The sequence below is a fragment of the Hyaena hyaena genome, unplaced genomic scaffold (genome assembly GCF_003009895.1).
Source record: "Hyaena hyaena isolate Hyena2069 unplaced genomic scaffold, ASM300989v1 scaffold_133, whole genome shotgun sequence".
Lineage (NCBI taxonomy): Eukaryota > Metazoa > Chordata > Mammalia > Carnivora > Hyaenidae > Hyaena > Hyaena hyaena.
Genome location: NW_024080765.1, coordinates 3,436,350 through 3,450,800, shown reverse-complemented (window position 1 = coordinate 3,450,800; position 14,451 = coordinate 3,436,350). Strand labels below are relative to the sequence as shown.

The 14,451-nt window shown below is 47.2% G+C and overlaps 1 protein-coding gene across 1 annotated transcript; it reads left to right on the top strand.

The window, feature by feature from the left end:
* Nucleotides 1-534: 534 nt before the first annotated feature.
* POU6F2 (POU class 6 homeobox 2) lies at nucleotides 535-13,828 on the top strand (the record flags this gene model as incomplete). The annotated part of the gene is made up of 3 exons (XM_039237981.1): nucleotides 535-703; nucleotides 9,672-9,840; nucleotides 13,324-13,828. Coding segments are annotated over 3 exons (843 nt in total), but the record flags the coding sequence as incomplete, so codon positions are not given.
* Between the last annotated feature and the right edge of the window lie 623 nt (nucleotides 13,829-14,451).

Genomic DNA, 14,451 nt, shown 5'->3' with positions numbered 1-14,451 from the left:
GCCAGGCTCTTTGATCCAGGGGAGCAGAAAGTTCTCGTAGTCAGTTCGCACTCAGCCTAAACGGGAACTTTCCTAAAAACACCAGTTACATAAGACAAAATGGTTGAGCCCAGCCGCACCTTTAAGACCCAGACTCACACTCCGAGTTGATTGTGAGCATTGTAGTTCATCCCTGCATACTTGAGAAGCCTGTCAAGTGTAATTGCGTGAGCAGGCAGAGAGTCCAGCCACATGCCTTGTTGAGAAATGTAGAAAATTGGGTGCTCCAGCAAGCCAAGTAGGGAATTAATAATATATTTAGAATTACTAATAGAATGCCTGTCAAGCAGGCAGCAACGTATTATACACTCCAAAAAAAAAAAAAAAAAAAAACATCCTGCCTGTCATGTGGCGTTTCCACTGTTCCTGAGAAGCATATGTTCTTGGAAATAACAATGATTCGGCCCCAGATGAAACTTTTATTCTCTGGCATTTCCACCCCCCTTGATTTTTCACTCGTGTGTGTATTTTTTTTACATCCCGCCTCCCGTGTAGCTCCACCAACCCTCCCAGACGTCAGTGGGTCAAGCAGCCTCCCAAAGCAGCCTTCTGCACCTGGCTCACAGCCAAGCATCCATGTCTCAAAGCCCCGTCCGGCAGGCTTCCTCTTCTTCCTCCTCATCCTCCTCTTCTTCAGCTTTGAGCGTGGGCCAGTTAGTCAGCAGTAAGTATCCTTTCTGGCTCGGTTGAATCGTGGTGGCCTTCTCGTTGCCTGTCTGCAATGCCTTCCGTTCTCTCTCTCTCTCTGTCTCTCTCCCCTGCTTTTCTCTTTCTCTCTCCCCGCTCTCCCCTTCCATCCCTCCGTCCTTCCCTCCTTCCCTATTCTTTCACCATCAAAGAGGAATTTCCTGGCCCTCCTAGGCCAATACTGGAATAAGGTCCATGCCCGGGGCCAGATGGCTCCCCCAAAGCGCGCCCCCCCTCCGTGCGTGCACATAGGGGCCGATTTCTATCTCAAGTGCCTTCTGATGTGCTGAGTCAGTCCTGCCTCTTCAGAAGAGAGAAACCGATCAGCTTGCGGGGCATGAGCCACAGGGCTCGGAACTGAAATAACCAACAACAGGCGCTCAGCCGGCGGGTCAAGCCGCGTTTCTGTGTTTGAGGTCCCCTGCCATCCTATTTGTAGGTGTCAGAGGAAATAAAAGAGAGCATGCCTGTGGGCGGGCGGGTGTGTGCACACAATGAGCTGCCCCTCGTGGCATGTTGGGGAAGCTGCGTGGACTGGAATCGGACAGCAAATCTCGGAACAACCATTCATAAAATAAAATGAGCCCTGAGTAGGCCATGCGCTCAGTCGATGCAATACATTCAATATGAATTGATTGATTCATTCATTCAATATGAATTCAATTCATTCAATGTGAATGCCATACATTCAATAGTGTATATGGATACACTATTCATATATATGTGTAATTTTTAGAAATGGTATCTGGTCCCAGGTAAAGACAGGGTATGTATCACATGCAAATCAAAACATATTAAGATGAATGGGACAATGGCTGATGTGGTGTTAGTTGTTCACCTTTAGTGCAGTTTTTACTCATGCATAAAATCACTTAGATTATAATTCTCAGGAACCGAAAATCCAGTGACTGTGGGCTGAAAGAGCTAAAGCACTGCATAGATACTTGTGCATAAAATAAGGCCATGTGTGAGTATCTGTGTTTGGTCGAGTGTCATGAATGACTTGTCATAATAGGAACATGGGAATCCTCACATATCATCTGTAATGCGAAGCAAAATCGAGGGTTCCCATGCCCTTGCCGCACAAACAATCCTTCCCCCCCAAAAAGAATATATGTATGTGTGTGCATACATGCATATCTATTCAATTATGTGGATAATTCAGGCAAGAGTGATACTCTGGAGAAGAGAATAAGGAATTGTGGGGAGATATGCAAATGGCCAGGTACTTCAGGGGACTAGCCTGGAGACTCTTGGTCTCAAAGATGGGTCAACATCAGAGTTTTGGGGTACCCAAAGATGGGGCACACACAGAGTTTGCCATCAACCAGTTATTGTAGGTTGTTTCCATATACAGACCCTCTCGTTTGGGACAGAAAGTCCAGTCTTACTTGAATAAAGTCATTGATACAGTTGATCTAATTATAGCCAGATTTTTTTCCCCAATAAAGACTCTCCTCATCGCAGTGTTGTCAGAATAGATTTCAGCGTCATTCAAAGTCAATAATCTCCATAAGTTTCTGCAAAACACTCTATTTGTAAATAGCAGCAAGGTCATAACTCTAGGATAGGCTATTAAGCTTTGGTCCTGAAGGAAAAGGAACTGAGACCAAACATCTTCTAGAGAAGAAATACATTAAATAGGATATATTAAAGTACAAACCACCCCACAGATACAGGATTTTACACAATGTAAACACTCAGTACACGTTAGAGGACTAGAGAGATGAGTGAATGGATGGACACACAGACAGACGGATAGATGACCCTGGATTCTCTCTAGTCACTTGTCTCAAACTGGGCAGGAAAGGATTAGCCTTTCTCAGAAATCAGCACCAGAGCTACTTAATGGGACAGATGGAATTTCAATTGTACAGTTGCCAATGGGACATGTAAGTTCCAGGTGTATAATGAGTGGACCATATTACATGTCTTGATATGAAATATAAGGAATGGACATAGAGACTCCTTTGCCATATGCAGTTGAGGCAGGAAACTCCAAAGTCATATGCAGAGCCTAAATGAGGAGACTTCTCTGGCAGATATAAGAGAGGCTCTAGCACTACCACTGGGGATCCAACTTCACACGAACCCGTTACTGCGTTTACAGTTGCTATGGGTTTTGAACACATTATTTAATTAATTAATTTCCTTCCACCTCAAACCCAACAAACTACACAATGAATGATACACGGAGCATTTCTCTGATGCTGATTACCCCCCAAGAAACCTCTGTGTAAGACTTCATTATAAAGTAGGGTTTTCCAAGCACTTCCAACACTGAGCTCACTTTAATTACTCACAACGAGGTCATAGAAATCCTCATTTTCAAGTGCCAGCATTGTTTCCTCAAAAATCCTCTCAGTGTTAATATTCTTCACTTTTATTTGGTTGGGCACTTTTTTTCTTCCTGAAAGATATGGAATGAGAGGGACACTGTAGTCCTAATTAAAGTGCTTGCCATTAAAAAAAAAAAAAAAAAAAGGAAAGAAATCCTCATTTTCAGATCTTGAAACTGGCATCAAATAGATCCTGAACATACAACCCATCGTGGCCATCTACTGTCAGAGGAACCACGTTCAGTCTTGGTTGAAAGATTGTAGCACTCGGTATGACAAATCCATTGGGTGGCGTGGCCAGGATGATAACCCAAATAGTCTGATTCAGTGAGCCATAGACACCCTACACAGTACAGCTCCCTTAAAAAATAAGATGCTTACACATAAATTTTATCCAGTGAAATTTGAATGACAATGTATATCAGATCATCTAAACAGTCTTCAAATCACTTTTTAAAAGCCTAGACCCATACCTTACAATTGGAGCACGGGCTTTTCCCTAGGCTAGACATCATGCATATTTTGAAATTTATATTCAAGCATGAACTATCCATTTTAAATTACTTTGGTCTCAAATGAAACTTCACCAGATCTGCAGATAGGATAATTTGGGAAGACCCAACCCTGTGCCACAGGTGTAGCTGTAACGCAGGTTAAATTACAGGGGAATAAAGGGGTGTTTTGATCAGAGGTTGTCAACTTAAATATAAAAACACTAACTGAGCACTGTGTAGATACCAAGCATGGGAATACAAATCAAGAAAGCAAAAATAAGATGTGCTTCCTGCCCTGGGGGAGGTCATGAACTGGTAGCAAAGAGATACAGTCACAATAAGGGAAATGAAAGCTGTGATCGACACATGAATAGGGACTATGGTGATATAATAGATAGTTAACTCAGCTTCAGAGATTGAGACAGAACAGAAGGACTTGCTAGAGTTAATAAACCTGGAATTGAGTTGGATGGCTAATCAACAAATCCCTCTAAGAGACCAATGCCATAGTATGAACAGGTCAAACTGGATTTGAACCTATGGTCAAAACCTTGATCGATGAACCCTCCCACATCATGGTCAAAGACTGTCACCAGAGGACTGGGCAACTTGCCATTGCTTTAGATAAAATTGGCCCAAATTGGCTCAAGATTTCCATAGTACTGTTTAAAAATAGGTAGATTTGGGGTTTTTTAAAAATTCTTTGCTGAGTTTGGATTTGTTTTGTTTTGCAGTATACATTTTTTAAACCCCTGGCCTACAAACTTGAGTTTTAGACAGCAAAGGGCTTCTGGCTAATGCCATAAAAAACCATAAAGGGGACATAAAGATGTATGGTGATGGCTTGTAGGCACCTCCAATTCCCGTGATCACAATTCACACCATTTTCCACAATGAAGTCACACCATATTGCAAGGTAAACTGTTCCCCCACAGTACTTTGCACGTTCTCAAATGCTTTCTTATTTCTCAGAAATAGTCGGTAAATATGCCCATCATTTGCCGCGACAATAACATTAAAAAGCAGATGGATGTTTACATAAGACAGTTGATTCATACTTGGCCGCTTCTTTAAAGTTGCATATCTTTTATATAAAAATCCCACAGGCAGAGGTTGTAGAAGGATGATACTGATGGACGGTGGCTGTTCAACCCAGTCAGCAACCGCTTGCGCTGAGGTCCACAGTAACTGGTGGTGGGAGCTAAATTTTAAAAATGAAACAGAACAAAACATCTCTGCTGGTCCATCCTTAGCACTCTGTTCAGTATAGACCCAGTGACCATACTACCAGGTTCTGGAGAACAGGTTTGTTTTCACCCAATCTGCATTTAGTTCCCATAAAAATCTTGTACTTTTCAGCGCTTGCATTCCAGATTTGAATCAGGAAACATCATCATTATCCTTAGGAGTCGCTGCCAATTTTCAATGCCGGTTTATTCTAAATCCCTAGGCCAGTTACTTTCTATATAGATTGATCTTCTGGCTCCTGTATAGCAAAGGGTCAGATTCAGGGCAGACCCCGGCAATCACTGCTGTTGCATTCCGACCCTGTACTTAATATGTTGGGCTGACTTAACCCGAGCAAACTTCTATAAACGCCTCCTCTTCCTCATCAGTGCAGAGAAATCCCAGACTGAGTGGCTCTAGTGCTGAATCCACCTGGTAGCGGATCTGAGAGGCCCCTCCGAAGGGGTGACCATCAGGGTGGCCTCAGATTCATCCTTGAAATTAACCCAACCTCCCAGAGCCAGGAGACTGGACGAGGGAAAGCCAGACTGACCTATCCCAGGACAGAATGTCAACCTCCAAGCCAGGCTGACAGCCGACGTGGCATTCTAGGGAAGCTTCCGCTTACTGCATCCCTTTTGTTTCCCCTCCTCAAATAGAAAAGCATATGTCCCTTAAGGAAGGTGAACTGCTACAGTGGTGGGGACTGGGGGCTGGGGAGATCCTCAAAGTTTTAGAAATTTTAGGATCAAAAAAAAAAAAAGCATCCATTTCTTTTTATTAATTCAAGACACCTTACAGACACCATCTAGTGAATTCTCCCAAAGTGTGAAACCAAGTCCCATATGTTGTAATCAGGGTAAAACTGATTTGTGTCCATGGGTGGGCCCCTCCTTTGGATGGGGAGATCTTCATAGTCTTGGGACCCATAGAGAAAAGCATAATAAGACGTTTTACCATCTGATTTTATGGATAAGAACAATAATATGAAGAAAACCAGGCAGCTCATCTCCAGCCCTTAACAAATCGTACAAATGAGGAGATACTGATTTCCCCAACAGACCATCAGGTGCTTCCAGTTACACCATTCCTGTCTCATCTAGAAGTAGAACCAGAAGCGAGACGAGCGTGGACATGTGTATGAGAGAAGGAAGAAGGGACTCAGCCTTCTGGTGTGATGAGTGTTTGTTTGGAGCCCCCATGGAAGACCCTGGGCTCCGTGGGGCAGGTGCTCACGTCTCTGAGCTTTACGGCGAAGGTTTTGAGGATCGGCGCAATGTTGCAAGGGGCCGAGAGTAAGAGCCCTCAGCTTTCTGTCCAACTCCGGTTATTGTCAATAATCTGGCACATACCTAGATTTAGCTGCTGGTCTCAGGGAACCAGTAAGGAGACATAAGCATGAAAGGCAGCAGGGGAAGGGAGGAAATAAGATAGAACGTATTTACATAAAATTGCAGCCCAAGTCACAAACCTGCCCGGCACCACGCTGCTAACTCTGGTGTCGGCTCAGGCCACCGGCTGAAGCACAGCACAGTTTTCTTGCAGATGAAAGACCCGCCCCTCACACGCTGCTTCATTCAATTGATTTCTGTTGATCTAAAGATGGAGCTAATGGAAGGCAACAAATTTACTTCCCACAAGGACTACTTAGTTTTGCTCAGGGGAAAACTCTCCCCCTAACTCCAGGCTACACTCAATGTGGGGAGGGTCAGGAGAAGGTGAGGAAGGGGCACCTACCCAGGGGCCCCCCTCACCAGGCCTTTTGGGCTCATCACTCTGAAATGGGTGGTACAGTAGTAGAATCTGGTGACTAATGATGGTAAAGGGTCAAGAGAAGACAGCTGTGTGCATAGGGTGAGATGCCCAGACCCTGGCAGGCCAGAAACAAAGAAGGCCTCTGTCTGGGGGCTCAGTGGATCCCTTACATCAGAATCCCCTGTGGTACTTGGTCAAAATACATGTCCTGGGCCCCATCAGGTGACTCCTAGTCCCGCCAAATTAAGAAAGGCACCATCCTGAAAACTGTATGTATTGTTAGAAGGAAAGTCTCCAGCTTCCGATTTCCACCCTTGGTTTTGAACCTCCACTGCCCACCCTATTTAAACCTAAAAATAAATATTTATTTTTGAGAAGGAGGGAGAGAGAGAGAGCACGCCTGCAAGTCGGGGAGGGGCAGAGAGCGATGGGGACAGAGGATCCGAAGTGCTCTGCACTGACAGCAGAGAGCTCAGTGCAGGGCTCGAACTCACAAACCGGGAGATCATAACCTGAGCGGAAATTAAAGTCAGATGCTTAAACAACTGAGCCACCCAAGTGCCCTCTCCACCCCCCTGCTTTTATGCTTTTCTGTCCTACTTGCCCCCCTTCCTCCGTGAAATGTACTATCACAGATATAGTGCACATCTGTTCTGTTTAGGTGCCACGGGCCCTGGGGCAGTCACAGCCACTGCCCGATCTACGACTCTTCCACGTTCCCCTATCTCCCCCCCCCCCCAGCCCCCGAACCAATTTCCGCCCCACGGGGAATGCACACTCTAAACGCAGAGTCACCAAACAGGCTGAGCCAGGCAACGGGTCTAAGAAGGGCTGCGGAGGAGGAGGAGGGGCCCACAGGGCGGCCAGAACCAGTTCTAGCTGCCTGTTCCCAAGTCAAGTGCACACGGAGACCTGGGCAGCCAAATCCTCTAACGTTTTGAAAGAACATTAAACATGGAGGCTGGTTTTTTCTCTTTAGAAATCTCCCAGTGTTTAAATGTTGGCAATTCCAAAAATCTGTAAGCTCTAGGAAAGCTGTGTTTGATGTCAAGCTGCTCATTTGCAACGGCTGCTCTAGGAATGTTTACAGGGAGAAAGGAGCGAAGAGGCTCCAGGCGGCTGGCTGCGTGGCCTTGGCTTCCCAGGATCCTCAGCAGGCCCTCAAAGCCACTCCAGGCTGCCATGCTCGTGGGGTTTAAGATTCAGAGGGCAGCGTCTCCCAAGGGCAGCCCAAACACGCCTTTCTTTAACCGGGGTTGCCAGCCCTGTGGGGGAAATCTGGGGAGAAAAAGCAAGATGTGAATTCATCTTGATCATTTTTATAGTCCCCCCCCCTGCCCCGGCCGGGCGACATAGATTCCCAGTGTCCTACACCGAAAATATTCTCCACCCCCAGCCCGGGCTCCCCCGCCCACCCTGCCGAAGGCTTGCAGGCACCCCCACAGGGCTTTGCCCTTGCCCGCATTCTGTGCTCACCTGCACACCACCCCCACTGGCCAGAGTATGGCCCCTCCATCCTCTGAAAGCTGCCCGTTGGGTACGACCCAGGCGAATCCTCCCTCCTATCACCCCTCCCTTCTCCGTAAATTCTGCTGCAGGGGTCACACCATGAGTTCTTGATTTTACTCAGCCTGGTATTTTTCTCCAATTGTTTCTCACTCATAATACTGAGTCCCAACCCCTGCAGACTGTAAACTCCACAGAGGCTGGAAGTGCCCTTCCTATTTCTCTTGCTCCCGCTTAACATTCATGAGGACGCCCCGAAGTCCTTCGAGAAATGCTTAGAGACTGTCCGCCATGCTCGTACCTTGTACCACTTTCCAATCTTTTCTCGAACAAAATTCCGACGAATGACACGTAAACCTTCTACGGGACTTTTTTAAATGTGAAGCTGAAGAAGGTACGGTGCCTATGTCTATTGCTGAGTCTATCGACAGAGCCCATTTCCCCCCCCCAAGGAGAGAATCTGTTACCCGAAGCTCCAAGCCCCCCCCCCAGATATTAACATATTCATTTAAAAGTCTTTGGAAAATTGGCCCTTGAAATGCAAATGTTTATTTTTCTTCCTGATACCTGGAGGTTCTGTAGCCCTGAGCCCAGAAGACTAATCTAGTCCACCGGAGTCCCCAGACAAGGGCTTGAATTTACTGAAATTGATGGATTATTGTGCAGAAAGAGGAAGAGGAAAACTTTTCACCCAAGTGCGAGGGATGAGGTGAAGAACAATAGAGTCAGCTCGCGGCGGGGGGGGGGGGGGGGGGGGAAGGGCTTCGCTCCAGGCAGGAGCAGCAGCACTTTGAAATCTTCCCCCAGCCCCAACCCATGCTGTCTCCAGCCCGGTGTAGGCTTTCATTTATCATTTATCCGGGGATCCGTGGCGGGAAGGGGGGAGGGGGGCTCATTCTCCAGCTGTTGTGTCGTTTCCCTTGATAAGTCCTAAATTGACCGCGTTCTCCGCCACCAAAGGAGCCTTCCTGCAGTAGGCATTTTTTATTACGTGCCCTTTTAGGGGACAAAGGCATCGTGTCAGTAAACTGCTATGGGGGGGGGGGAGATAATATTAGTCTCACAGCTTCATAAGCACAGTCTTCTGAGGGGCCAATGTGAACATAAGAAATTAGACCGCATTACCATCTGTTAGCCTGAGAGCCGTGGTGATCCGGTGAAGGAAAAACACAAAATACTACTTTTTTTTCCAAGGGCAATCTTTAGCCCTAAAGAACCCAGTTAAGATGTTTCACGTGGAAGCCTTTCCGTGTTTGTATCTTCGCACAATGTTTGAACAGATTTGTGGGCACAGTGGAGTCGCATCACATAGCCAGTGCCTTCCCGCCCGGGCTGTTGCTTGGGAAGCCCAAGGGGACATGCTCTTGTATTGCGGACGCGGCCGGTGTGAGCTACCTGGGGCTTTATGCAGGAGAGAAACATCCCGAAGGATGAGTTGTGGAGACGCGATGACTCAAAGGCGGGGTCTTGGGTGCCTCGCGGGGGAGACGAAGGGAACATTCAACCTAGGTGGTTCCCCTGCCACTCTGCTCTTAAAGAAAGCTGCTTTCTTAGAAGCCGTGATAGACAGATGACTTGGATGCGTGTTGACATATTGATCCTATTTTTAAAAACATCTCCACAGATCCTCAAACGGCAGCGGGTGAGGTGGATGGGGTTAATCTGGAGGAGATCCGAGAATTTGCCAAAGCTTTTAAAATCCGGCGCCTGTCCCTTGGCCTGACCCAGACTCAGGTGGGACAGGCTCTCAGTGCTACAGAGGGCCCCGCGTACAGCCAGTCGGCCATCTGCAGGTAACCCGTGCCCACGTGCTGTCACCTCTCCTGGCCGGCCTGGGCCTCGTTTGTCCTAATGGCTCAGCTTTTCTTCTTTGGGGGGCAGAGCTGGAGGGGTGGAGTTTGGGGACTGAGTTCGGGGCGCTTCCACGTTGGAACGGGTGACACTGGTGGAAATGAAGTGCTAAAGCAGATTTGGGGTCCTGGCTTGATAACTCCTGTCAACTCACAAAGAAGGCAGTCTCATTGGAAATGCCTCACCTCGGGCCAGAAGCTTCCTTCTGGGCAGCTGAGAGCCACTGCCTCCTGTCGGCAGACAGGCATCCTGAGCAAGTATCATAGAGCTGCCATTCCCACCATATCTGCCCAGGGATGGCTCTCAGGATCCTCCCAAGAAAATACACCTTAAAAAGAACATTAACCGTCTCGTGGTCGCAAAGGAATGCTGTAACGTTCACTGCCTTCCCAGACGCGACTCCAAACGCACGTTTCTCGAAGACGCCGCTGCGGTCCGCAGCGCAGGCTGGGGTAGTGAGAATCCCGCCTCACTTGTCCCCACGCCTCCAAAACAAACACATACGTAAATGACAAGAACCCAGCCTTGGTTGTGTTCAAGTTGATCTGGGTCAAGCCGCCAGAAGCAGACCCCGTGCATGCTTGTGTGAGTCGCGCTAATCCCATGTTTATGCATGAGGTAACAAAGGCACTTCTGTGAGAGCTTTTTCCTCTTGGGCAAAGCCTTATGAGTCCTCCTCCATCAGGAAAAGCCAAGAAACCAACTCTAAACTCATTTAAGTGGATTTTGTTCTTGGTGATCCATGAAATGCTGTCTTTTTATCTGCTCTTTATACTTTTAATGTATTCCCCAAAGGACGGAAGTGTAGTTTTCCTGCAGTTTAAGACTAAGGTTATAAATAACATCAGTATGGGGTAGTAGCTTGCAGCTCACATTTTGCTCAATGATTTTCCATAAAACCCATTGATTGTTGTTAAATACAAAAAGCGCCATAGGATCCTCTCACTTCTATGGTCTCCCCTACCGTTTTTTCTTATAAGATACCTCCCTGTAGAAAATAACCTTTATTCAGTCTATGCAAGGGTACTACTGCTGCTGGGAAATTTGTTTCCAGGCTTGTATATGTTATTCCAAACAACACGCACAGGAACATCAACACTAACAAGCAGCGTCAATGATATGAATACTGTGGCTCCCTGTTGGGAAGCATTAATTTTGTTTCATCTTGACGGCCTTGTGATAAAGGCGGCCACAGGTTTTTAAGTTGTTGCCAATTTGTTATTTTTGCTAAGGTCCTTTTTGGCTTATTTTTAGTCCTAAAACGTAATTTCCTTTTGTTTCTTCGAGTGCTATCTAATGTTTTCCACCAGGGCACATAGTGTGTCTAGGGCATTCCCAATCAACTATGTTGATTCCTAAAGTCTTCCCCAGGGGAAGCCAAGAAAGCCACGGCTGATGAAAAAGGGAGAGACCCTGGGAATTCGCTGGATAATGGAATAAGTCAGATGCCTTGACTTCACAGCCTTTCTCTAGCTCCCAGGGTTTTGGCGAACTAGTTTTAGGAGCTGACTGCCAAGAGCGGGGGAAAAAAATGAAAGTCTTGAAAGAGACCGTGATCTGACATTGGAAAAATTCAGGTTCCTTTTAAGAGGTGGGAAGGAATCTGCATCTGAGCCTGCACACCCAGGTGTCGCTCACGAGCTACAGTGACTCCCAGGCCTGGCTTTGATGAGCCCCTCCTGATCCGAGACGCAGAGGAGGAAACACCGCCAAAGCACTGGGCATCCCGGTGGCCAGCTTTGTCCCTAAAGCCTGTTGTCACGGCATCAAGAGTTTAAGGTCTGGAGCTTTTATGATGAGTGACGGTAAAATGCCGTATGTGGCAAATGACCACGACAGTTGGAGCTCCGGGGGAGCGTGCCTCCGGGGGCAAGCTCATTAAATGACATTAGATGATTAGTTCATCTCATATTAAAAGCAAAACGTACCCCTTCCCCCCTTGATCGGTACTGGAAGTTGGGTTTTTAAAAAATAAACAAATAACGCCTTGAACCATACGTGGAGGGCGAAGCTATGGAATTCCTCTTAAACCTTGATAGATTTGCACTGCTTATCACGACATCTAAAACGCAGTGTCAAAGGTAAGATTATCGCCCATAAAAGAAGCCTCTCCTTTTGTCTTCTTCTGCAGACGTCCTTATAAAACATACTCTCCCTGGATAACGCAGGTTCATTTTAGCTCTATGAGAACAGACCATCGTAATAAGATGTACTCTGTGGTCGGATGGTCGTCTTTCAACACGCTGGCCGCTTAAAAAGAGGATCCAAGAGAGGGTCTGTGTATCCCAAGTTGTCATCCCGGAGGGCTGAGAACTTGGATTTAGAACAAACACACAGGCAAATAAAAGCAAGTGGTCCTTTGGTATATTTCATTGAGAGGGAGTCTCATTCGATACCAGGATGGCTTCTTAGAACACTGGATATAATTTCGTCCCAGATGCTTCATATTTTTTTTTTAAAAAATCAGTGTAGCAAAGACTTGCTGATGGCAACTGGTACATAGAAGACCTCATTTACACAAAATTATATCATTCAAGTACACTGTGCAGATATCCCACATTAAACACAGCTTGATGCCCGGGCGCAAAAGTACACCATTACACCGGACAGCGTTTGAAAGGCACGAGGTGGCCTTAGCCCATCCGGGGAGGGGGGTGTTCATAGCAATTACAAGGTGTCCAGCTGTTTGAGTCCCACGCAAAGTAGCAACGGGCTGTGTTTTGCCTGAAAAGGGGCCACGTTGTTAACTTACATACGGTGCAGTTTGTTACTTGAGAGAGAGGAGGGGTGGGGAGGAGGAGGGGGGAGGAAGAGAAAAAGGGAGAGACAGGGAGCGATTACAGTAAGACGCTACACAGAGATGAAAAGAAAGCCGTAAAAGAAACGCGTGTCCGTTGCCATCACCCACCGTGGTAACACCTGTCACATTTTCATAACCAAGTCAGTGGGAGGAGTTTAAGGGAAACGAGATGTGAAACATAAAAGGAATCCTTTTAAGTGAAAGGACACGACGGCCGTTGTCTCCAGTGCCACTGCCTGGTGTTCATTTTTGCCTTGAGGATTCTGAAGAGGGGGAGGTGTGGCCCGAACGGTCCCCATGAAAGCTCGGCTGCCCAGGGTGCACGGGGAGGGGGTCGGGGGGGGGGGGCAGATTTCTGCAAGTGGTGTCCCTCCCCATCATGGTGGTTCATGTGTGCTGTGGTCTGCACCCTCCCTCACCCCCTCGGCGTGGCTGTGCGGGCTGCATGGGGGCATGAAGCATGCGGGATGGGGGCGCGCGGGCCTGGGCGGGTCGGCCACCTTGCAGCTGGCTGCTCATCTGGAGTGAACTCGCTCTGCCAGGCAGTCAGGCAGGCAGGCAGGCAGGAGGCCCACCCTGGCAGAGGACTCAGTGTAAGACTGTTCTTTCTCAATTCTCCCCCCAGACACACCATCCTGAGAAGCCACTTTTTCCTACCACAGGAAGCCCAAGAGAACACTATAGCTAGCAGTCTGACAGCCAAACTGAACCCTGGCCTTTTGTATCCTGCCAGGTTTGAAAAGCTGGACATCACCCCTAAAAGTGCCCAGAAGATCAAGCCGGTGCTTGAGCGGTGGATGGCTGAGGCTGAGGCCCGCCATCGAGCAGGTGTGCAGAACCTGACCGAGTTTATCGGGAGTGAGCCGTCCAAAAAGCGCAAGCGGCGCACCTCCTTCACACCCCAGGCCCTTGAGATCCTCAATGCCCACTTTGAGAAGAACACACACCCCTCTGGGCAGGAAATGACCGAAATTGCCGAGAAGCTGAACTATGACCGGGAGGTAGTTAGAGTTTGGTTCTGCAATAAGAGGCAAGCCCTGAAGAACACAATTAAACGCTTAAAACAGCACGAGCCGGCCCCGGCCGGGCCTCTGGAGCCCTTAACAGACTCTCTGGAAGAAAACTCCTAAAGGGACGCCCGCCCGGAAGCAGAAGCAAACCCCACAAAATGGAACTCCGCCCTTTGGACTCCGCAAGTCATCATCGATACTAATAATAATTAATAGTGATCATAAATTGAAAATAAAAGAGCCCCACTCATCGCCCTTGTAAGTAAAGGACCAAGAAAACTACCAAGTGGACGGAACGGTTTATACGTGTCCGTTGGCTTTCCAAAAAGAAAAAAAACCACAATTTTTGAAAATTTTTAAACAAGACACACTCTGCGTGGCAGGTGTGTGTGGTAGGATAGTCCCCTCCCCCACCCGACGCCCCCAAAGCCAATTTTTTAATGGACTTAAAGCAAACCAAATAACCACATACTTTTTTCTGTATATTATGAAAATGTGAACACATTTTAAGGAAAAAAGAAAAACAACTAAACCAAAAAAAAACAAAAAACAAAAAACGCAAAACAAAAAAACCCAACAAAAACTTTTATCTGTTCAAAGCGAATACAAGCCTGCCACCTGGAGGAGGGACTGGGAACTGCATTCTTTCAGGTTCTAAGTGCTGATTTCACTATGAAACCTATTAACCAAAGTCAGAAACACGGCATTGCAAACGCGATCGTTGGTCTACTCTTCTCTGCGTG